A 26487-nucleotide genomic window follows, 5' to 3' on the forward strand; every position below is an offset into this window, starting at 1 on the left:
TATTTTTGTTTGATTTTGTTTTCCTGCAGCTTGATTTATACATCAGGCAATGTTTTATAAAGAACAGCACAGGGAAACTTACTGGTTTATTTTTTTAGTTGTATGTTGCCAAGTTTTCCTAGAAGAGCTGGAAACATAATTAAGAGGCGATTTGAAGTGATCAGTGATTTTGCTTATCCAGGTGATCTTTCTCAAACAATAGCCATTGTTAATTGGGAACTGGCTTATTTTAGAGTCTATGCTTTGTACTTTTATCATCGCTACTGATTAACATCAGTAATTTCAGTCTAACACACCTCCATTGTTGATTTCCTTGCCTCTAGTCTGCCATGTAGCACATCACAATAAAGCCATATTTGCAAGGACTTAATGACCCTCTGAAAAGAGTGAATGAAGTACTAACGTGACAAGAAATATCATTTATCTCCTAAAATTTTTTCAGATATTATTTTATGGTTGTATAAAGTTTTCTAAAGTGGATAAAAGTCTATGGAACACCACTCATTTTTTTCCCTATTGTAATATCATGTGATCACAAACAAAACTTAAATAATTTTAATCTTTCTAGCTATAGGATGGATCTAATACTACAATGTTCTCTATGTGTCTTATGAAGAATAAATAGTATCGGGAATTTGAAAATTATAGTATTAGATATTGATTTATAACTAAATTCTAACTACTTAAAGGTGCTTTTTCAAATGAAATATTACTTGGATGGGATTTTGAAATCACTCTTTGTTTTAATACTGACCTTTGACTACCATTGTTACTTCTTGGCATAGGATTGGATTTCTGGGGTCTGAGTTTGTGTAAATTCTTACAAAAGGCAAGTGCTATGGTCTGGTTTTCATAGTCTAGGTCCTTCCTACTTTTAAGAGATGACTACAGAATTTTAAATCTGGAAAAGAAGTTTGAAATTATTTTATCTAACTACCTTATTTTACAGATGATAAAACAAGGCCAACAGAAAATAAGTGAAAATACCACAGTGACATAGCTCATTATAGGTAAAGATAATACTAAGACATTGCTTTCCTGTGGTCTTTTTTCTACATTTTACTACCTGTAAGTATAACAGAAAAATACCACTTATTTGCATCTTTCTTTCTAATTTTTTAGATGCAAAGATTTATTTCAACCAATTGTCTATAGAAATGTGATATCAGGACCTGTCACCATGACAACCCAGAGTTGAAGTACACAAGAACAATAAAATATTGGCATATCTAAAATCAGTCTGACACAGTCTCGTTTTGCAAAATGTACTCTAAGTTGCAAAAGCTCTGATTAAAAGGGGGTCGTTTGTCTACATTGACAAACTGTTTTCTGTAATTAAACAAACAATATAGGCTGAAATAAAATGAATATATTAGATTAAACATTACCTATTTATTTCCACAGAGACTATGCTAGAAAGTAACAAAGGAACTAAATGAGCTGTACATTTATAAGGAACTAAATTGCTACTCATTTGGTGATTTTAGGATCTGAGGACTGTGTTCTTGACTTTTTCACTCTGCAATGTTCTACCTCTCACTTCATGGCAAGAATGGAGGGTGCAAAATAAATGGGGTATGCAAAAGTCTCGGGGTACAGGGCACTAGAGCAAATGCCTATCCTTAAATTGGCATATTATCACTATCATCAAAGCAAGAACACTGCAGAAATCCACATGCCTTGATCTCTCCCTTTTTAATTACAATTAATATGATTTAAATTTGTATTTTTTTTAAAAGTTTCCCAGATGATTCCAACAATCAGCTGGATCTGGAGATTGCTGCCATAATGTAACCATTTTCAAACTGTCTTCCAGGGAACACTAGCACTCTGAGATTCTTAGTAAGGATTTCATGGTTTTGTTTTGGTCAAGTAAACTTGAGAAATGATGATTCCTTTACCATCTATGGAAATGTGCAGAGGACATTAGTATGCTGACAGCACCTGAGCATTTTAGAAAGGTTTTTTCTGAGGGTCAGGATGTGCAGTTCAACAGCTAAGATCTCAACGGTGCGATGGAAAACTGGATTTCAAAGTGGGCTCTGCCACTTACCAGCTTAGTGACTGAGGCACACACTACTTTCCTTCAGTATGTCTTAGGGTACACATCTCTAAAATAGAGATAATAGTAAAAACTTGGCACACAAGGAGAGATTCATAAAAACTATGGGACACTTTTACTATTATTACTACTAAACTGAATGTAATCCAGTATTTCACAAATTTATGTAGGAGTAAAATGCTTTTTTTCTCAGAACTTCTATTAACGTCTTAAAGATAATAACAGTTCAGTAAAACACAGTTTAAGAAATGTCTTATTAATGATTCAAGAGAATCTTTTATTTCTTTGACTGTTCTGGGCAGTTCATGTTAAAAAAATCTACATGTCTCAACTTATCTTCAATTGTCTGGTTCTTTTTAAAGTTCCCCAAATTGCATTTGCTATAATATTTTATGGTTATTTATTAATTTTTGTTACATAAATTATAATGACAGTGATGCCAGTCACATATAATAAAAAAGCTAAGACAGGCGTAGCACATTATAATCCATTAGCCAAACCCAGCTCACCATCTGTTTTGGTGAACAGAGTTTTCTAGGAAAACAGTGATGCTTATTTATTTATGTCTATGGTGTCTTTTAGGCTAGCATGCACAGTTCAGAATTTGCTCCAGGGACCATCTAACCCTCATGGGTCAATAATACTTACTATGTGGTTCTCTATAGAAAAACTTTGCCAACTTCTGATCTATGATCAAATTCTTCTTCCCTTTACACTCCTCTCAAATTGTTCTGTAATCAAATCTTTCTAACCTGCCTGCTTGAAGGTAACCAATTCTTTGCGTGCTGATAAATATAGGACCTACTTCACTTGTGGGTGGTCTCTGGGATGTCTTTTGAGGCAGTCAATTGTAAAAGGCATCTAGATTTGCCTATTTGAAATGTTATTTACTTACTTAACAGCAGACATGCTTAGTCATATCTCTTTATGTGCTTGTCTCCAAGGAGTGCAACTTTGCTCTTGGATATATAATATTTTGTATAAATATATAATTTATATATAATATAAGCATATATTATTATTACATTTATAATTTCCTAAATATATAAATTATTATGTATAATAATTTAATAACTTTCCACGTGCTGAGAAGCCTTCAATTAAATAAACAAAGATAATAAAATTTTTATTATTTTGATATCCCATGTGCTCTCTTCTGATTGTGTGACAAGTAGGTATTTTTAATTTAATGCAGTCTGTTTCCCGTTATATCAGTAAGTGAAAACATGTATAGTGTTTGCTTACTTATTCAATCCATTATTACATCTTTTCAAGTCACCTTACATAATCCATAGTTGGATTTTATTGTGTCTCGTTTTACCAAATATCCCTTACGTGTGGAGAAGTGTCAGGTCTTATGGGGGAATACCAACATATATGACATAAATCGGACCCTCCGGGTGCTCGTAGTCCATCAGAGGAGCAACACAAACACCACCAGTAACAGGTGTCCTGCAACCGCTGCTCTAGGAACTATGAAGAAAGAACTATACGTCTGAAGGAAGGTACCTCAAGAATAGGAATTTCAGTGCATTGAAAACAGTTTATACAAAATAGGACATTTTGCAAAAGTAGATGCATGTTCAGAGGAAGGGAATTAACCCTGGTGCCAGAATGGGGCAGAGGACAAAGCAGTGAGGGAGAAGATGAGACGAGAGCGTGGGGCCGGCTCAGGCCAAGGCCACGCCCGGAGCTCGCGAAGCTGGACGGAGGGAGTTGCCGAAGGGCTAGGGTCAGGGAAGTGACACCCCCAGGTCAAAACAAGTAACTGTTGACAATTTCCTAAAGTATGTTGCACGTGTTCCCTCATTGAATTAGTTCCTCGACCTTTTTATGCTCATTTTTAAATGAGAAGGGAGGTCTTCCTCTCCCTCTGCGCCCTCTCCACTGCACCTGACTCGCTCCCCCGAGCTCACTGCGGACACTATGCACGACGACGTGGGGATGGCATTTCCATTTCAACACAGCGTGCCCTGTATTCGGAAACACGTGTTCCGTTATAACTCGACTATTTCCCATCAAGTCCCATATCTCTGTGACGAAACGCAGTCCATGGCTAGCATGAGGAAAATGCTTCCCCTGCTCCACATTTTACTTGGCTCAATTTGTCTCATTTTAAAAGCTCCCACGACCACAAAGAAGTATACGTCTGAAGAAGCACATTCCATCCATCAAAACAAACGGAACCTGCATTCTGGGTGCAGTGAGCATCGACTAGGAAGACTTTTGCTCATTTAGGTTGGTTTTGTTCTTTTCCACTCCTACATCAGTGAAATACAGATTTAAAACAACAGGAACAGGCATGGAACCTGATGATGATTTTTACAAACTTGGAAATTCTTTCGTCTACTGTCAAATCTTCCAGCAGTTAACAAACTGTCATTTTTCTTCCTAGTGAGAGAAGAGCCGCAGCTATCTGAAACTGCTTAGTTTTACTGCACATTAGTTTTTTGCCCCTTTCCTAAATATGACAGGGAAAAAATTAAATGGTTCCGTCTAACTTTAATTCTCCCCAAACATTAAAAATAAAATCCTGCTAAAGTAGCAAACCTTTGGCTGCTGAGATTTAGAAAGCTTCATTAGGGAGAAAAAAAGATAATCACAGAGAATTTTATTTTTGTTAATGAGACTTGAGGACATTCACACTGAACCCAGGAGGTACTTAAATCAAGACTCCAAAATATATGAGCTCAAGTTACCCTGTTTTAAAAAACAAGCAAACTGCTTTGGGCACAAATCTGATTAAAGGTTGAAGTTTTGTCTTTGGAAATAAGAATCTAATGAACTATCGAAAAAAGTTTCCAATGTCATTCTCAATCTAACCATGATCTGCAGTATTTTAGAGATGCAACCCAGATTGTTTTCAAAACTCTAAACAATATATTCTTTATAAATTCAATACTTAAGATTATTCAAAATGATTATACCATCATATAGTAAAAATAATTCACGATAAATATAGAACTTCCTTGAGAAACACATGACTGTTGATGATATACAAAGGGAAACAAAGCAAAGAAACACTGGTCATGTTGAAAACGATGATGAGGATGATGATCATTTAACTAATGCTACATAGTTTACAAGTTCACATAGTTTAAAAGTTCCTTTTCGTCTAGAGAAAATTAGAACCCTCTTAATAGTATGTTATCATTACCTCCATCTTACAAATGAGAGAACTCAGGTCAAGTGTTTTAAGTAATGTGTTCACAGTAAAACAACAGTGATTGACAGGATTTGAGCTCCAAATGTGCTCACTGCTTACAACCACCTTCCCCTGGGCAACAGCACTCACAGGTTTCATACACAGCTTCACAACTGCGCCTGGTCTGCTGTGCCCTGCGTAGGCGTGCACACTGAAGTCAAGAGGTTCATCAAGAAATTACTCCATCAGGATTTTTTAAATTAAAATGTAACTTCATCATTTTACCCATAAGCCATCCCAATATGTTTTTGTGGAATGAGTTGAGTAAGTATCAAATAATGAAGTCTAAAATTTAGTAGAAAATTGCTGTTCGTACTTAAAATTGAAAATTAATATATTTCGATATTAGCTGTTATAAAGTATCTTTATTAATGTTTAATTACTCCCTCTTTGTACTATGTAAGAGAATGTGACCAGCAAATGGAAAATGAGGAAAAAAGAGTTCACCTTTTAGAAAATTTTTGCCCAGAGAAATACTGAGGTAGTAGAAAAGAGAGATTTCTTAGGTAATAATCTGATGGGCACTCCCAGTAGGTATGGATTTGGTTGTACCGGGCCTGTGACTCCCATCTCTCCTAGACCATGAAAAGCCTGGGTCAGTGTCACCATGTAAGGCTAACAGGCTGAGTTATGGGGCCCTCTCTTTTCTGCTATCACCTCTTTTAATATCTCCCAATGACTAGGACTGGTGTATTCGTTTCTGACATGATTCTTTCAGGTTGTAGAATTCTAATGGTGATGTATTCTCCCCCACCCACCTATGGCCTTGTTTAATGCTATTATAGATTACTAGCTTTTTAAGTGATATCAATAACCTGTCCTTTTCGCCCTGGCCAGTTTGGCTCAGCGGTTAGAGCGTCGGCCTGCGGTCCGGAGAGACCCGGGTTCGGTTCCCGCTAAGGGCACGTACTTCGGTTGCAGTTTGTCCCCGGCCCTGGTTGGTCGTGCGGGTGGCAGCCACTTGATGTGTCCCTTTCACATCGATGTTTCTCTCTCTCTCTCCCTTCCACTCTATCTGTACAAAAAATGGAAAAATATCCTTGGGTGAGGATAAAAAAAAATAATAATAACCTGTCCTTTTCAGTGTCAAAAGTAAAGTTCTAATGTTATACCGTTGCTCACTTTTTCCCTTCTGCATAAATGGGTGCTAAGTGGAGCATCGCTAGCATGGAGACATACAAGCTCTGCTGAAAAGACCCAGTTCTTTGTCAGGGACCTTTCTTGTACCAAAGTCAACGGTCAATCCAGGTTATCAGTGAAGGCCTAACGGCTGCTGCTTTTCTAAGTGATTTCACAAGTATAGGTGTGATACTTTATACAAATCTTTATCTTGAATCCTTTAGCCTTTGTATATTCCATTGGGTTCTCCTAAGGTCTTAAAGGCTGAAAAACCATCCTCCCATTCCCCCTCTTAAGTATGAACTGATATTTTTCCCTCTTAAATATGAACTGATATTTCTTTGATAAGTGTACTTGCCTACTTAAAAAACACATCTGTGATTGTAACTAAAGAAAGATATTTTTGCTTACATTCTTCTTATCTATATTTTCTTTTCTGTATGCTATTCTTCATATTTCAGAAAAAGCTGCATTTTATTGTCATGAGACTCCCTGCAAACATTCAGAAAAAAATTGGTTCAACAGACCACCAGTTTATCAGAATAGTCAGTATATAATAATAGAGCTGCCTGCCCATAAAACATAAGCCAAGTCTATTCAAATACATTTTTCAGGAAAAATACTTTTAGGGGAAAACCAGCCATTAATATAATGCCACTGTTGTGTTGCAACTATAATGAAGAATTTTCAAGAATGAGGAGACTTCTTTTGCACTTTATGATTAATAATTTTATATTGGGCATTTTATCAACTGTTTTTGCAATATTTTTGAGTTTTACATTAGCTTAGAGTAATTGCAAATAAAAATTTATATAAAGATTGACTCCAATAATCCTGTCTCCCATTATAATAACACCATCAGTTATTTTATAGAAAATGGTTTGTTTTAAAACTTATTTTTATAGATATCTAGATTGTCACACATGTCTTTCAGATTGTCATTTATTCAGGTCAAGCTAGGTATGTAGTTCCTCTTGGTTCACCTTATATGCATTATCATGTATATAACATACACTTAATAAATATGCTGAATAAATAATTTAAAAAATTTATTTTTTATTTCTGAATTTTGGTTTATTACCTACCTGGTTTATCCTATTTACATAGGCTAGGTTGTGTGCACTTTTTACAATCACTTGGCTAAAATGTTTGCATTTTTAACAAACATGAAGTGGTTTTAGATACACACCTAGAAATCATATTCCAGAATGTATTATCAAAATACCAACCTCTCAGAAAAAAAGCCAGAACAGCTACTATTTAACTTGTTATTCAAATGATAATCAGTATTCACATTTGCTGACCAGCTGGGTGGTTATAAAAAAAATTATGCATCTGATTTTTTATTTGCTTCAACAGTACAAAAAAATCTTAAAGAAGTTCCAGCTCTGTGTTCATAATTTAATAAGACTTATGACCTTGGCATTTCAAATATACTCCAATCAATAGGGCAGATCACTGAGGAGGTCACCACAATCCCATCAGCATAGGACACTGAGGAGCATTTTATTCAGTAATGCGGTGGTTCTTCTTTCACATGATGGTGAATTTTGGTTAAAACCCTTTGGATCCATTGATTATTAGGTGATACCAGTCACATGCAAATTACTGGCTACAAGAGTGCAGTAGATGCTAAATATTCTTGTACTCTGTAATTTAATGTATATTTTAATGAAGTGAGCAGTGAGGTTCCTGACAGGCATCAGCAACTTTGAAATAGTGTCTTCCAAATTTCTCATACAGTTTGAAAGTAATGAGATTTGTTTCACAAAGTGATGAAATTTATGCCATAAATTACCTCTAAAAGAAGAGTGCTTTTTAAGCAGTATCTTTTCCTTGGTAGAGATCAGATTTTCAATAGTGGTTTCAATGGGAAGTTTTTGCAAAAGCAATCAGAGCTGTGTTCTTTTCTATAATTTTTGACAATTATCAAAGAAATAGAGTACATGGTATCCAAAATCTAGTAGCACATGGTCAAAAGGAAAGTCATGGATACCTTTAGTGTGCTACAGCTTGACACTTAGACTATGTCCTGTCCACTTCCCCCTTCCACAGTATTCATGGAGAGGCTTCCTAGAAATGAAGTTCTGTTTCTCAGAAGACTCAGGATGTGTTTTGTCAGACTTTGTACGCTAACCTGTCCTTTAGGAAAATGGGCGTGTTTAAAATCAGGTCTTTTTCCTAAAAAAATTTTATAACATACTAAAATAATTTTGTTCAATAAGCAACCATTAAACTTGGCACACATTATAAAATTAGTCTAGCTTTTTTCAGACTCTCCAGCAATTCCTCTGCGTGTATTCTTGTCCCAAAAGTAGTTATCATGGCATTTTCTAGTGCATTAAAAGTCTGTAATCACCCACTAGATAGTCTAGTCAATGGGGTGCTTAAAGATTGACTTACCTTGTGATCTACACAATAGATATTATGAATTTCAAATTACTTTTAGAGGGTGAGTTTATGTACATTGCTGTAATATTGAAACTCGAATAGTTATTTCCTGACTCAAAGTCAGAAGCCTTTCCCCCTAAAGTGCCCTTGAACAGAGATGAAGCCACCCAGACATATGGCCTGACAAACAAGAAAATACAAGGGTGCAGATACGGCTAAGCACACGCTAACAACCACTTACTGAATGTCTATCATGTGCTAAGATGCCTTCCTAGTGCTGAGTATGGAGCAATGAACAATATACCACATGAGAAGTGTGTAATCTGTAGGGAAAGCAGAGAAGGATGAAGAAAGTATAAGCAAATTCATAAGATGATTAGAGCTGTGAACGGACAACATGATGGAAGGAGATGACGGAGGGATCCTCAGGGCAGACCTTCCTGGAGAAAGGCAGAGCGTCTGAGTTGACATCTAAATGAGGAGATTTCAGGAAAATGAAATAAGTTTGTTGCTTTTCTTTTTTCTGAACGACTTTTAGTGGCCATTTAGCCATTCACAATTATTCTTTATCTACAGGCTTCTAGTAATTTTAATGTGTTTTTGACATGACTAATTCTATTAGTTCAACACTGCTCCCATCAAACCAAGTCCTGTGACACTTTATCACAACCACCCCTGCAATCAGATTATGTTTTGAACAAGAGAAATAACCTAAATATTCTTTTAAACAGCCTTATGCTCCCAGTTGTATACTTTATAATTTTTTCAGAAAGTCATCACTAAGCATGCAATCATGATCATGATGGTTATAATATTTTACATATTTTTACATGCTTCACAATAACTCTGAACTTAGCAATATTGTCACTCCCATTTTATGGATTAAGAAACTAAGGCTCAGTAAGGTTATGTGATCTCCCCAAGATTCCCACCTAGTAAATAAAGCATCTAAGACTAGAACTCAAACACCATGTATAGAGGACTTGCTTTTAATCATGATATCAAAACCACCCAAACGAAGCCAGCTAAGTGAATATTTTTTTATAATTTAGAGTTCTTCAACTTGTATGAATATTGTTACCTTAAATTTCACCAAATTAAAATAGCAATCTGAATACTACTATGACCCTTGTCACTCTGGGGTTTGAATTCATAAAATAAATCTTATAGACTGTTACCATTTCCTCCTGAGCAGTCTATGAACAGGGTCAATAACAGTCACCACATAAAAAAAATGATGCCATGAGGTGTTGATGTATGGACCAAGCATCCAGGCTTTCCTTGGGTATGGATACAAAATACAAAATAAATGTGACTTTTCTATGAACATTTGGAGAATTCTATGTAACCAGTTTATACTAACATGTTCTAGTAATCCTGTGTTAGCTTCCTAATTCTCACAAACAACATATTTGAACATTTTTCAGGAGTTAGCCAGGTACCCCAATAATGAAGTTATTGGTTGTCATTCTACTTTTTCCATTTTAAAACATCATGGAGCACTGTGTTGTTTCCAGGATTCTGGCACCTCTCCTTCAATTTTACAAGAATCCTAGAAAACTCACTGATAGGGACGTGGGATGTCAGCTTCAAGGTCTTTAGAAGTTAACCATTTTGAAACGATGTGTATTGCCATGTTTCCGTTCTGATACCAAGGAGGAAAATTTGGATTCTAGTCACCTAAACCAATATTTAAGAAAGAGTCTCCTTTTACTCTGTTAATTATAAAATTTTAACCATTTGAAATTTGGGGGCAGCTGGGACAACATTTGGATTTGCCATGCACGTGTATTCAGTGATAGTAGGAGCTACAGAAAATGCAAGGTTTCTGCTTAAACAGGGTCCTACACTGGATATTCAACACACTAAGCTGAAGGTGGAGGGATTCATCACAGACTTATACCCAGGTCCTCAAATACATTCAGTAACAAATTAATTTGACCTCTAAACCTAATTTCAATTCAGCTTTATGTAAAGATATATATAGTGAATGTTACTTTATTTTCCGAAGCTTTCGTAGAAGTAAAATATTCTTTGACATTTCTTAGAAAAAGATTTCCTGGTATAAAATGTTAGGATGGTGTCATTTAATCATCTCACCAAATCTCTAGCTGCTCAAGCCACGTATTAGACATAATTCACATGTTCCTCTGCAAAAAGCTAGTAAAAGTAATTTTTCCCAAGAACCTATTTTAGTGTCTCTGTTCCTCTAAAGATAGCTATTGTCTAATCTTTGGCTTTGCTGGGACATTTTCAGATTTAATCTATAGTTTTCATATTGAAGAGTCTGATAAAAGGAAATCCATAACCAGCTCAGTGTTTAAGATGTAAAGATTTATTCAAAGCACCAAACCTTACAGAGTTTTATACTGTTTGGTGGGAAGGATTTTTAAAGTCTGACCTTAATGTCAAAGCAGCTCACTGCTTACTCCTAGGAAAGTTCTCGATGTTTAAGCAATGTCTGTTTTCAGAAACGCAGAAGAGATCAGGTCAGTGAAGGAAGTCAAGTCCGGCAAGAAAGCAATGGTGTTGGAACTGGTGAGCTTGCGGAAGAGGATGGAGAACGAGGGGCTGTGGAGGGAGGAGGACAATGGGTTAAATTCGATGGACTGTAAGAAGGGAAGGAGAGGGGCACACGGAGGCTTAAAATGAGAAGAAATAGATGGAAACAGAGACATTATTTGGGAAAAAAAAATGAATGAAAAGAAAAGAGGAAGTAACATTTCAGACAAGAGAGTCTGGCCTGGGAAGGGTACATGAATGTGGCATATTTATAAAGCCAGGTTCAGGAAAATTTAGTATCTGCCGATAGCGAGGGTGACATTTTTACTTTTCTAATTTATGTTTCTGATTATTCAAAATCCCTTAAAAAAAACATAGGCATTAAAAAAACAGCAGGCATACTTTTACCAGGAAGCCTTGCAGCCTTAGCTCTTAGCCAGAGAATGTCTGAGGATTCCAGTACACGAGCATCCAGCCTCCACTGACCTCAGGCTTCCCCATGCCCCAGGGTCTGGACGGGACTGGGGTCTGTCAGTGCTTTTTCTACACACTGAGTGTGGCCACCAGGCTCCAAGAACACGAGCCTCCTGGCAAGCTAACCTCTGCCTGCTGGGATTTCCCACTAACACATTTGCAGGTCGAAAGGCTCTGTGGCCCCCTAATGATCTCTTTATACACTTACTGCCTCAGTTAGTGAAATCTCCCTCTTAGCAGGAAATATCTATCCTCCATAAATCAATTATTTAGTTGCTAATGGTTATTCCTGAGGATCTGGTCTGCATGAAGTGCACAAATCAATGAACAATAAACTACGCAGATGGGAGAGCACAGAATAGTGAGTCTCGCTATCATTTGAATTAGAATGGTATTCTTCATCAGTCTCTGTTGGAAATCTAATAGTCCACCAAATATTTCTTAAAGACCATGGTTACTTTGAGATAAATATTTTACATGGGAACATTTAGGAGATCTTTGGGATTTATTTTAAGGTATTTTTCCTTTATTGATTTTAGAGAGAGAGGAAAGGGAAGAGAGAGAGAGAAACATTGATGAGAAAGAACATCGATTGGCCGCCTCCTGCATGCTCCCGCATTGGGGATCGGGCCCACAACCGGGGCATGTACCCTATCCAGGAATCAAACCAGTGACCTCTTGCTGCATGGGTCAACACCCAACTAGTGGGCCACACCAGCCAGGCGAAGTTTGGGATTTTTAAAGTCAGAATCAATCCATTGGAGTTACACAGATCAGCTAGAAGGGAAGCAACAAGAAGAAACGATCACCACTGTGGAAGGGCAGGATGTGGGAGGGATGATAGTAGTCACCCCTTTTTCTTTCATATTAGCTAGAAATGCAGGCCAAGTCCTGGTTGCACTTTTAGAAGGTTGTAGAAGACTACAGAGCTGTTTGGCAGTTAACCAAGGACAGAGGGATCCCGGCCAGTTTTTCTTGGGAATGTAAGATATCACGATGGAACAGTATAGTAGCAAGAATTTCCATCGCTCACACTGTTTCCTCATTAAACATTCCCCCCAGCAAACCATGTGCTGTGGTTTCAAAGCTTTTCCTTCATGTACTGAGATTATTCAGCAGAGGAGCTTCGGGGAAATCTCAGTGCTTGGGAGAATCCAATCACTCCTTCTGAAATACTTAATTCACCACATGGTGAAGAGCTTAACTCTACCCTTCAACTGACTCATTAACCATGTGCAATAATGGCAATACTTCCCCACAGACTCTGTGGCTACTTCTCTTGTTCCTACTCAATTTCAAAGTAAAATAATTCATTGAAAACTAGGCTACCATTCTTTAAGCAGAAAGCAAATATAAAATGAAAGATTCCCACCCCCACAGACTGCCCGAGTCTAGGGGCACTGATATTACCCAAATCTGCAGGGTCGAGAAGAAACAAGAGCTGACAGTGGTCATGGACCGTAGCCCCTGAGACGATGGCAGGGGACTTTAACTACCACAGTCTGGAAGGAGGCACTGTGGCCCTGTGTTCTAGGGCTGGAGGCAGAACTTTCTGGAAACAAATGGCTTGATTTGAGAAGTATACACCTGCATAACTTCTAAGACCTCCAAGTTGTCATTGCAGAATTCTAAGCCCCTGCTTCATGACGAAGGAGATCTAGAACAGGTAAAGAATGGGGGGGTCACAGAGCAGCCACCACGGGAGGTTATTTGTGGTATAGGAGTTTCCAAAAGGAAACAAAAACCCAAACTTGCTCTCGGTCGGTAAGTACTTTGAAGACAAAAATTGCTTTCTGATTTTTTTTTCCAATTACAATTTACATTCCATTTTTTTCCCTCTAAATGAATCACTTTTCAGTTCTATTTTTAGAGTCTTGGGCTCCTAAAGAGTGGCTTTTTAGGTTGATGGCTTTTTAGTTCATTCATAAGAGCAAGCAGGCAAGATGCAAGGAATTCAGGAAGTCTTTCAGGAGGCAGCACCTAGGATTGGGACCCCAGATGCAATCTCCTCTAAAATTCGCATTGAAAAAAATGTCACTTAGAGTCTAGGTTAGCTGGGGGGCTTCCTAAAAAGGGTAAGAATGCCCATTTTACCATTTTCTTGTTTCTCAGTAGTTTTCTTAGGAAGAAAAATGGCAAAAACGTATTTCACATGTACCAGTCTCATTCCTCTTTACAGAGGAAGGCAGGACAGTCAGCACATATGGAAACCAAACCAGCAGGTGACATATTAGTTGTCCAAAAATGTCTTTGGGAAGTAGGAACATATACAGGAAAAGACATCCAGGGATGCCCGTTGCTCATGGCAACCTGCCATGGCTTGGACATCTAGATTGCCTCCCACTGGGGAAGAATGATCATACACGTGGTAATGAGTTAATACAGTAAAGCCAATATAAACACTAATGTTTTGTCTTCTGACAGCATATGAATGTGCAAGCATTAAGTTATAGGAGAAAAGGGGCTAATTTTAGATTTGTTCCTAGCCCTCTCCATGTGAATGGTGTCGCTGTGAGCCCAGCAATGAAGTTCACTGTGTTGTAGCAGACTGCGCAGTTCCTGAGTGTGTCAACCCAGTCTATGAACCAGAACAATGTTGTCCTGTCTGCAAAAATGGTAAGACCGTACTGCATTAGCTTTCCAAGAGGGGTTAGTACAAAATACGACTATTTCACCACTGCACACCATTCAATGAAAGAACCATCAAAGATCTGCCTGTGGTTTTTCAATATGGGCATGGCCAGTTTATATTTTTATCCCACCCTAAAGTGAATATAAACCAACATTGGGTGAATCATGAAGCTTTCAATCTGGGGAACTAAAGCTCTTATAAGCTGACTTTGTCGTGATGCCTATTCTTTATTGTTGATTGATAAGAAGGGTGTTGCAAAGAATAAGTACCATCTTTTTGTGGTGACAGAATTTCTCTCTCCTGGAGGCTACGAAGCAGTTTATCTCATTTCATAGTGCATAACCCAGAACAGAGAGGATAAATGCCAGGTATTTTGCTTTTGGCATAGATCAGACTTTAGGTTTAGTTATCAAAGAAATACAAAATTCAATTATCATTGCACTTAAGTTGAAGAAAGTGTAGGGCTTTTATTCGAGGTTTTTATTACAACGTAATCTTGCTCTCCTAGTAATTGCTAAAGAGGGGAATTTGGTTTATATGATCATGGGATTCTTTTTGGCCCTCATGTAATGGAGAGGTGGAAATGACTACAGTATGCAATCACCCCAAATGAAAGTGATGCTGCGGAAAAGACAATGTAAGGCCATAAACCCAGAACACCAAGTCAGCAAAGCCAACATCATGCTCTTCCGAACCGGTGGTGTACGACTCAAAAAGAAAGCTTTTCTAGGTAACACTCCACGAATGTCCCCTCTTTGCATTAATACCTGCTTGAAATTAAGCTCTTAAGCTGAGGTCACACTAATGCTGCATCTCTATGCTCTCTCTCAAGTTAACAGTGGTCACCTTCCTCTGTGATACATTTCTTTTGTCCTGAATCTGGCGTGATGTCAGTCCCCACACTAATCTTTTATTTTGCAGAATTATAATTGGTAAAGAGGGGCATCCGTTTATTTAGTTAAAGAAAACTCAAAAGCAGGTCTGATTGCTTTTATAATAATTTTATGTCTTAGTGCCTTCCTTAAGGACTTATGGAGAATCCTATGACATTTTTTTCAGGCACAGTTTCTACTTTTTCTGATCATATAAATTCAATGAGTTTTCTATTAAAATGCTCACCTGGCTTCTCTTTTTCTTCTTATCCCTATCACCCAACTGACCTGTGTCACTGTGACCATTTCTTTGACTTAGAATGTGGAAATAAATATCCTCCTGAAGTTCCAATCTAGCTAATACAGGCAAAGATATAAAACTTAAGAGTTTATATTTTTTAAAGGATTTTGAAGACACTGGAAAAGATACAGGGAGAACCGTGAGATGATTTAAGGGTTGAAAAATAGGACCTGTGAGGACAGACTGAAGGAGTTAGCATAATCTGTCCTGGAGAGGAGAAGGCTCAAGGGAAAACTAACTGTCATAAAGTGTATGAATGGTTAGTCCAAAGTGGAAGGGGACCTGTTATTTTTCATTTCCTCCAAGGACAGAAGGAAGAAAAAATCAGCTACCTAATCAATCTTTAAAATTAGGATTGACACTTTGACTGAACACTATTTTTTTTTTTTCCTAGAAGCAACTGTCTGAATAGGTCTTTGAGGATCTTCTCTTCCCTAAGTGGCCCTGGTTAGCTTTGTTTTTACATTGAGGGTAAACAAAATTATGCTCTGAGTTACAATCTCGTGTCTGGACATACTCAGAATACTCACAGAATTAAAGCGTACAAGACCCTGTATTTAGCAGAGGTGTACGCCTGCATCTGCCGCATCATCCCAACTACCCCATCCTAAGCCTGTAATATATCCAGAGTTAATTTCCATGTCAGATGTTAAATCAGCCACTGCAAGCTAGTCACACTTAATTTGATGTCACCCAAGATTATCCTATTTAGTTCTATCACGTGCCACAGTAAGAATTTATCTTCAAATGAACCCCTCTCTGCACAAAAACATGTAACGAATGGACTTTAATTGTTCAATTAATTAGTTAATTAATTAGTAAGCCATTAGTATTCCTGAAAAGCATATGTTGACAGAACAAGATATATTAGTAAAGTTCCCAAATTTTTGTTCATGAAGCACTACAAAACGACCACTTCTGTTCTCTTTTGTCCTTTCCAAAGAAATGTTTTTCCCTTTTTAAATAAGAAAAGTAAACCTAAATTATAGTAGGAATACTAACTCTTATTGTGCTATAACATTATGACATTCTCTCTCTCTCTCTTTTTTTTTTTTGTATTAAATTCCAGTAATTAGTCACTTGTGCCCAAAAGTACAGTATAATCATTGCCAAGGAGAGCAGATTAAGGACCACTGGAGAATCCTTATGACCACCAGGGTTACCAGGATTTTACTGAGACAACAGACTGAGCCCAAGCCTTGCTTGCCCTCATTTGAAGCTTAGCCCAGAGAACAGAAACAGATCACCCAGGTATAGAAAAGGTGAAGAGAAATCGATGTTTACTATGACAAACTATAACTAGAACAATTTCCTGAATTTCCAATACATGATAATGCTGTCTCATTCTATGTGACGAGACTAATTTGTCCATCATAATGGAAACTATTTTCTAAGTATGCTATTTTCTTATATCAAAAAGCAAAACAAAATAAAACAAAAAAAAACACACAAAATAAAAATCTACCCTAAGAAATCAAGGAAGAGGCACTAGATCTTAATTTATAAACAGCCCTATAATATTTTATACATTTAAAAATATTCATAAATATTGAAAATTTTTAGTTTGCATAAATGCTGATTATCTTGGCTGCCAGATACTTTCCTTTTGCATACTAGATTTTTCTGCCTTTCTGAATCATAATTTGCCAAGAGCATGAGGCATTAAATATATAAAAAGTTTAAAGTGCTAGAATTTACCACACCTAATATTAAAACTCAGTATTCAGCTAATATCAAATTTTTTTCTTCTCAGATTATTTAAGAGCAAAGCAAAGAAGTCCAATGACATGTGTAGTTTTCCATAAGACAGTAATAGTCAATAAAATGTAACCACTATCTTTAGACACAAGTATTTTTTAAAGTATTATAAAGTGCAAGGTAATATCTTTTCTAGATAAACCATGATAGCACATCTTTATTCTCCAAAATATAAATTTTAAGAATAAATTTAGAGACATGTACTTCTAAATTTTTTTTTTCCCAAAGGATGCTTAAAAAAGAAAGAGAAAGAGAACTGAACAATTTAATTTCCTGGTCTCAATGATAACCTCAAGAAAGATTTTTCAGTGGTTATCAATGAATGTAGCCAAGCCATAAAATATACTCCATTAAAGTTAGTTTCACCAAATAAAGACTCTCAATTTAGTCTGAGTAACATAGAAACACGAAGGGAAGATGTGAATGGCCGGGCACACACACCAGGAGGAGCAAGAAAACAGTAATTAATTATTTGGGGAGGATTAGGGGATTAACATAGGAATATAAAAATTTATTGTTTTTCAAAGTATCATTAAATATTTGCTTCTCCCTCCTCTATACATCTGCAAGAGCTAGTAATTCGAATGCCTCCTGAAAGATATATTTCCAGACTGTTTTTCTTTCCCCAAGACAGTATTGCTTTGACCTATCTTTCACTCTAGTCCTTTCCATGTGAATTAATGAATACTCTTTGTGTGTTTTTGGTCTTTACTATATGAAAAAAATCAATAAAAGTTAGCACAGCATCTGCTTAAAGAAAACATTCTACAATGGAGTATCATATAAATATTTCAAATATTTGGTAACTGATCATACATTTGACTACTAAAGTATATGATTATTAGGGCATCCTAAAGACAAACTGCATTTTTTACGTTTCATCAGCCAGTATGCAGTGAGTTCTGTGTTTTTGAATGCATATTCAATCATTATTCATGGTTCTGAAGGAAAAGTCACCTTATAAAAAAAATTGGAATAGGCCGGAAACACCCACAAAATCCTCCATGCACAGTAAGTGGGGCATTTTCATATCCGTTCCAACTAAACTGAAGTTGTCATAGCCCTGTTCAGATATTTAATTCCATGTCCCTTCCTCTTGTCTAATTTAGTAGTCAAACAAATAGAGCAGGAAACAGACTAGCCCAAAGGGCAAACGGAAAGAAGACCGTGAAGAGAGGGACAGGGCACGACAGGAGAGAGGGGCTTGGGAAGCATCTAGCGCCTTCTAGAGGTGCTTGGCAGAAAGGGTTTCCTCACAGAACTGATAATACCCCTAGTCTACAAAGAGCTCCTCGAAATAGGAGAAAAGCAGTTTCACAGGGAGGACGGAAATGAGCTAAGGGCATAAAAAGGAAATTCACAGAAGAAAACGAAATGTCTAGTCAAAATGACAATTTGCTTAAATTCACACGGGATCAAGAAGATAGAAATTAAAGAGATGCCAAGATGGTAATGATAATAATTTGAGAGTGATGATACCTCAAATTGGCAAGTGTGTTAAGGGCTGAGGATGTTAGAACATTTTTGAGAAGGTTATTTCTATCACAATTTTCCTGTAACTTAGGGGAAAGTCAGCAATTCCATCTCTTGTACTTTGTCCCACATTCATGTCCTAAATTTTCCCTGCATTTTAAGAGTGAAAAGGTGAGAGAACATGTAATAGTCCTTCAGTGGAGTAATGAAATCTATTTCAGCCTTTAAAAAGACCTTACTGGCATTTGTACTGCTGTGTGAAATAAGGAAGCAGTGTATAGCAGACTACACATTATTTTATACATAATAGAATAATGTATCCTATCTATAATTCCTACATTGTAAGTAACATAGATTTAAAACATTGTTATTGTTAACTTATATATAATTTCAAATAAATATTAAATTTGTATGTACATAGGAAAAGACCTAAATGGATACACACTAGAACATTAACAATGATTCAATGATTACTTATAGGGAGATGAGAAGGGAAATAGAAAGGAGACAAGAGATAATCTCTTTAAAACTTTCAATCTATACAAATTGATGTTAATAAAAACAAAGAAAAGTTTAAAAGCAGGAAGTTGACAAATAAAATACAAATGTTTAAAGTATATGAAACTGGTAAGCTTCACTGATAAGTTAGATGTATTTTTATTTACTTTTATAAAAGTTTTAAAAAACTTTTTATTGATTTGAGAGAGATGATGGGAGAGAGAGAAACACTGATGTGAGAAGGAAACATTGATCGGTGGCCTCTGCATGCACCCCGGCCGAGGAGGGAACCAGCAATCTGGGTATGTGCCCTGACCAGGAATCCAACCTGTTACCTCTTGGTATATGGGATGACATTCCAACCAACTGAGCCACGCAGACCAAGGCTAATTTTTATATTTTAAACCTTTTTTTTGTCATTTTTATATGTGGCATAGAGAAAGTTTTAGAAGGATACACTCCACGTTTTTAACAGTGATCAGAAGAGTAATTAAGAGCAGAGTGAGAAGGTAGAAGCAGAGAACTTTGGCGTTTTATTTCATGAGCATTTTTATTAAATGAATTTTCAATAAATGATTCTATTTTATAATTTAAAAGATCATGTCAGACAATGTTATTTAAACTCTTCCAGAGGGGAGAGACAGAACAAAATTTTCCATTTCTTTTTTTTATTTTTTATTTTTTTGCTGGAACATAGTATTGATCAAAGTTTACACACTAAGGAAAAGAAAGCAGAGGGCAACCTTATATTTGATTAATAATGAAGAACTATTAAAATAGTAAATCCCCAATCTAAAGCCCTTGGGGTTCATATATAGTACAATATATTACATCGCCAATGAGTCTAGTGCAGCATTCCTCAGTCGGCCACATGGACTTTTCTACAGCAAAGTATATGATATTATACTACAAGGGCTGGATAATTATGGGGTCTCACATCACCTCAGGTCAGGTGTCCACCCCAACTGAGTTTTGATGTTGAAGTTACAAAATATTATTGGGGTTTCAGAGATTGTGGTAAAGGGATTGTATATTTGTGTTAGGAAACAGAATCTAGAAGTGAGTTAAAATAATTATTTATCTTGACCAAGTGGAGTCTATAAAAACAGTTCAAAATTAGGAACTCTCTTAATATAATCTATTGTATTAATAAATTGAAGAGAAAGATAATATTATTTCTATACATACCTGAAGACATTAGACATAAATCAGCAAAAACTATTGACAAAAGCTGTTCATCAAATAAGACTGTGTGGATCATTTTTACGTGATTAAGTTGTATCTACGTCAGGCCCGGAAGAGAGAATAATGTTCAAGGTAAACACTGAAGGCTTTCTCAGTAAAGTCAGGGATAGGACAACGATGCCCACTATTTAAAATTTCAGGCAGATAATAGATATTAACTAGCTAATGTAATTAGAGAGAAAAAAGAATCAGAGGAGAAAAATTGGAAAGAAGAAGATAAAACTGTTTTATTGACATATGATATGATTGTATACTTGAAAAACCCAAGAAAATAGACTAAAACAACTATAAAAAGAATTTGGTAAGATAGGGTACAAAATAAATGTGTAGGTCTTTTAATATATGTATAAATATTATTAAAATGAAAATGTGGCACTGATACATACTACAGAGATATCAATAGAATATAATCAGAATATCACAAACAGACCTAATAACACAAAAATGTAACATATAACAGGTAAAGTGGTATTTTAAATAAACAGCAAAAAGATAATTTGTAGAAGACAAACATAATAGTTGTCTGAAAAACAATTTAAAATTCCTACCTATCTCATAATTCATGAAAATAAATAAATTCATGGGTGGGGGAGGAACAGATAAACCACAGAACTTATATGCATGTACGCATAACTGATGGACATGGACAACAAAGCTGGGGACGAGGTAGGGCGGATGGGGAGGAGGGTGTCAATGGGGAAAAAAGGAGAAACATCTGTAACAAAAATAAATTAATTAAAAAATGCAAAAAAGAGAAAAAAGAAATAAAGGAATAAATTCAACACAGATTTAAATATAAAGTTTTTTTCAAAAACAAGAAAACCTGGATGATTTGATTTTATAATCTTGAAGTGGCTAGATTTTAAAAGCAGACAAAAATCTCCACGTAGCAAAACAAAACATCTCTGTAAATGAATTAAAAACTGGGTGAAAAAATTAATCTTATATCTCAAAGGTTTAATCTCTCTCATCTAGAAAGAGCACTTAGAAATTGATAAGAAAATTGAACAACCGTATTTTTAAAATGCGCAAAGAACTTCAAAAGTCATTACATAAGAAATGAAACAAAAATGTTTCTAAAATATATAAAAATTGCTCAAACCACTTATGAATGAATAAAAATGAAAATGTCTTACCTTCTTTTAAACTTACATATTGACAAAAATTTATAATATTAAATGAAACAGGCAATCTTTCATATTGCTGGTGAGTGTATAAATTGGTACAACCCTCATGGAAGGAAGTATAAGTTATAAACTGTAATTTCACATGCTCAAAATTGTGTAATGGAAATCTACTTAGCATCAACAACTAGTTGGCTACTTTTGAAAGGAAAAGAAATGAAATAAAAATGTTAAAAGATATATGTATACCATTTAAAAATTGCGAAACCTTACTAAGCTCTATTTTAAAATAATAAATAAGAAGACATACAAGATTTCTATTTTTATTTAAATTTTTTACTGTTGCCTGGCTGGTGTGGCTCAGTGGATTGAGCGTCCTCCCGTGGACTGAGAGTTTCTGGTTCAATTCCCAGTCGGGGCACATGCCTGGGGTTGTGGGTTTGATCCCCAGTAGGGGGCGTGCAGAAGGCAGCCAATCGATGTATCTCTTTCACACCGATGTTTTTATCTCTCTCTCCCTTCTTCTCTCTCTAAAAAAAAATTAATAAAAACGTATTTTAAAAATAATTTTTATTGTTGACACTGTTGCAGATGTTCCCCATTTTTCCCCCTTTTCCCACCTCCATCCAACCCCCATCTCCCCCTCCCTTGGCTTTTGCCACATTATTGGAAAACACACAAGATTTCTAAATGTGAAAACTCAAACCTGCTAGGTTGCTATTTCTCTAGTGATAAATGAAAATCTTATTAAATTATCAAAAGTGATGTACCTTTTCTTGTAAGTTGAAAATTTTAAGTATATGAAAAAATGCACTTGGTAAAATTGGGAAATTCAATCTACCAGGTATGCTAAAATAATATATAAAGATATAATAATTTAATGTGTTAGTACAAATGTATTACAATTTAATACACAATTAAGGTGACATCCAAATATCTGATGACAAAAAGTATTATTCTAAAAATACATTATAAAGGTTAACCAGCGATTCCACTTCTGGGAATATATCTGAAGAAACCAGAAACATTAATTTGAAAGAATATATGCACCCCTATGTTCATTGCTGTGTTATTTACAATAGCCAAGATTTGGAAGCAGCCCAGTGTCCATCATAAAATAAGAAAGCCGTGGTACATTTACACAATGGAATACTACTCAGCCATAAAAAAAGAAAAAAAAGCTTACCTTTGCAACAGCTTGGATGGACTGGAGAGCATTATGCAAGTGAAATAAGCCAGTTAGAGAAAGGTAAGTACCACATGAGTACTTATACGTGCAATCTAAAGACCAAAATAAACTAACAAAGACCAAAATAAACTAACATAATTGAAACAGACTTATGTAGAGAAAACAGACTGACAGCTGTTAGAGGGGAGGAAGGTATGTGGGACTGGGTGAAAAAGGCGAAGAGATTAAGAAAAAAAAAAAAAACTCATAGACACAGACAACAGTATGGTGATTGCCAGAAGGAAAGACTGGTTAGGGGAGGTAGGAAAACATAAAGGGGAGGTAAATGGTGATAGAAAGAGACTTGTCTTGGGGTGGTGAACACACAATACAATATACAGATGATGTATTATAAAATTTTACATCTGAAACCTATATAATTTTATTAACCAATGTCACTCCAATAAATTTAATAAAAAAAAAAAAAAAAAGAAGATTAATCATATTTGCAGGATTGGGGAACCTGTTTTCTGCCAAGGACCATTTGGATATTTATAACATCATTCACAGGCCATACAATATTTTCAGCTTAAAAATTATCCTCTATATTTGGTCAGGCTAATTTGGTGAGGCATGTGATGTTAGCTGGTATTGATATCATGGCCTTATACAGCCCACAGGCCACCCCTGCAAGTTTAAAGTGAAATTATATTCCTGTTTTACCTATTATATACAAATAAATTTTAGTTGGATTAAAGATCAAAATCTAAAAAAAAATTATAAAAAATGTTTTTAAATAATGCAAACATTAACTTATCCTTAGACTAAGGATGATCTTCCTAAACATACAAGTAAACAAAGAACCTATAAAAGAAAAAATTAAAATGCAAATTAGATAACATTATTTTATCCATAAAGTTTTTCATAAGCTACAAGAAGACATGTCTAATTTGGAAAGGTAAAATATAACAGGCAATGTCTTGTACTGTGGTTGAGAATATAAACTGATGTATCTTCTCTGAAGGGCAACAATGCCACTTCTGGAAATTGATCAAAAAGAAATAATCAGTGAGTATATAAAGATATGTATACAGAGATGTTCATTACAAAGTTGTTTATAATAGCAAAAAGTATTCAACATCAAGGTGTTCTTTTAGAAAAACTATAGAGTATCTGCATGAACTGACTGCTAAGAGAACATTACAAGTAATATTATAGAAAAAAATAAAGAACATCTTCCTCCACAAAAAAATGCATGTTTAGAGTATATTAGTAAACTAGTAGACCAGAGGCAATATATACATGTGTATGTGTGTATATATATATATATATATATATATATATATATACACACACACACATATATATATATAAAACTTTAATAATATATATATATTTAATAATATATATATATTTAATAATATATATGGACTTATTTTTTTGTTTAAAAAGAGTATATATTATGTGTATAGAAAAAGACTGGAAGAAAATACTTTGGTACTTAACTCCGAACAGTAGGCTAATGGATGATTGTTGCTATCTTCCTTTTGCTAGCCCATATTGTCTACATTTCTTACAACACACATGTATTATCCTTGTGACTTAAAAGAGAAAATAGAAAAATTCCTTTAAAAGATTATGTAGATTTTCTCACTATTTTAATAATTTAATTAAATGATCAATGACCTGTTATTTATTAGAAATTACACTGTAATTTCTTGTTACAATTTGTACTCTATAAATTAGTTAACTATCCAATAATCCTACCACTTGACTTTCAACTCCTTGCAATTTCTTATAAAGCATTTGGACAAACCTCATTGCCCATTTTATGCACCTATGAGGACAATTGCTAAAATATTCACATAAGTATATTCATTTATATTTTCATGAAGCTATTTTGCAGAATCAGCCTTTTAAGTTTGAATATTGGATGCAAGTATCTCACCTTAATTTGATATTTTCTCACTTCCTCTGAGGTAGATAATTAGTAACAAGTGAAACAAAGACATGAAAACAAACACACCAAAGATGAACTCTTTTCTGGTGACTGCACACTTTCATTTGCTAGAGCCCCTGAAAATGGTTCGCGATGAAAGCACACCCTATGAAAGGCAGTTTCAAAGTCTGCATTTCATTGACTCCATAACTGAAGGTCAGAATTATCATATTCAGATAGAGTAGATGTTAAAACAGAGCAATTATAAATAGCTATTTTAATGAGCCACAGACAATAACTTCCTATTGCTTTCATAGAACTTCCTCCAAAATATGAAAGGAAATGTTGATGTTTATGTTGTCTTAAACCAACAGGATTCCTTTTTAATTCATCAGCGAATTAGATTTCAAACACATCATTGTACTCTGTTGACACAATGAAAATTAATGCCACATTCGTTTCCTGCTAATAGCATCTCTTTTTTGATCATCAGGACTACCTGGTCCTTCGGAAAATAAAGGAAGACCAACACATGCAAACATGGGAGCTTTTTCTGCCCGTGTTTCCTCCTCCACATATACGCAAAGCTTAGCGACTATATTTTCCCTACAGAAACCTTAGGAATGCCAAGTTACCCCTTAAGAGCCATGTAGTACTTTAATGTTCAGTGTATCACCCCACAGTGCACCTGAGAGACCAGAGGAAAGTAATGAGCACACATGTCCTGACTATCTTTTTCCTAAACATTCATATAATCTCAAGGTAATCCAGCTCAAAACTAGCAGCTTGGGGAAGTGTTGACTATATCTCCCAGAAATGACCATGTAATTCTATTCTTAACCTCATCGTCTCTCTTACTCCTGAGCCTCTCTTCACTTATCTTTTTGTGTATATTGCTGACTCTTAGGATTGTATGCAGTAATCTCTAGTAGAACACCTCTGTGAGCCGGGCATCGCAGTAACAGGGCAGTTGGTATCATGGGCAGGTTCCTTGGGTGCTGGACTGGATTCTAGGAGTAAGTAAGCAGGGTGAGGTCTGACCAGGAAGGCAAGGCATTCATTCTCGCCAAGATTCGTGAACTCCGAGAAATAATTTTATCTCTCTAAGGGAGGCTTATGTCATTGGTCGTAGGACAGAACAACTGCTTGGTCTCAGAAGTGTGAAGCCACCATCTGTAATGACCCCTAAGCTCCTCCTCACATGCTCAGACATTCACCTAACTCTCAGAGGCACCCAAGGACGAAGGGGTCACTGCTGACCATGAGGCACAGACTAAGTCTCCGAGTCTCACTGCATCCTAACCTCCTTTCTGATGTAGACACTTGAGCAAGTTGTCCTCGCTGCGCCTCATGTCAGCATGGAGGTCCAGAGCAAGACATGTCCTACCACCCACCACCTTTAACCCCCACTAATTAATATAAACCTCGTACAGCCAGACAAAAGCCAAACAGAGTTGAAATGTAAACAGTGTGCCTTGACCTTCTTTGAATCTGAATGTCTTCAAAATCATTTGAACAAGAAGAACCTGGGGACCTGGAGGAACGACTACTCCATCTTCCTCAGAAGTTTCACTGGTCCAGAGCAAGAATCTAACCGGCTTTGTGGGAGGCACCAGTCCCTAGATTCCCTTTCTCACAGATCAGATGGAACCTATTGGTCCTCTACCTCATGCCATTGGCAAAGAAAGGACCCAGAACTCTGCGTGTTCCTAGCACCTCCTCAG

General features: G+C 35.9%; 1 protein-coding gene across 1 annotated transcript in view; it reads left to right on the forward strand.

The window, feature by feature from the left end:
• Nucleotides 1-26487, forward strand: part of VWC2L (von Willebrand factor C domain containing 2 like) — a 148645-nt gene that overhangs the window by 10321 nt on the left and 111837 nt on the right. Inside the window, exon 3 of the mRNA XM_036254345.1 lies at nt 14240-14369. Within this exon, the coding sequence (XP_036110238.1) occupies nt 14240-14369 (130 nt within the window). The remainder of the gene's footprint in view (nt 1-14239; nt 14370-26487) is intronic.

The sequence above is a fragment of the Molossus molossus genome, unplaced genomic scaffold (assembly GCF_014108415.1).
Source record: "Molossus molossus isolate mMolMol1 unplaced genomic scaffold, mMolMol1.p scaffold_m16_p_11, whole genome shotgun sequence".
NCBI classification, from domain to species: Eukaryota; Metazoa; Chordata; class Mammalia; order Chiroptera; family Molossidae; genus Molossus; species Molossus molossus.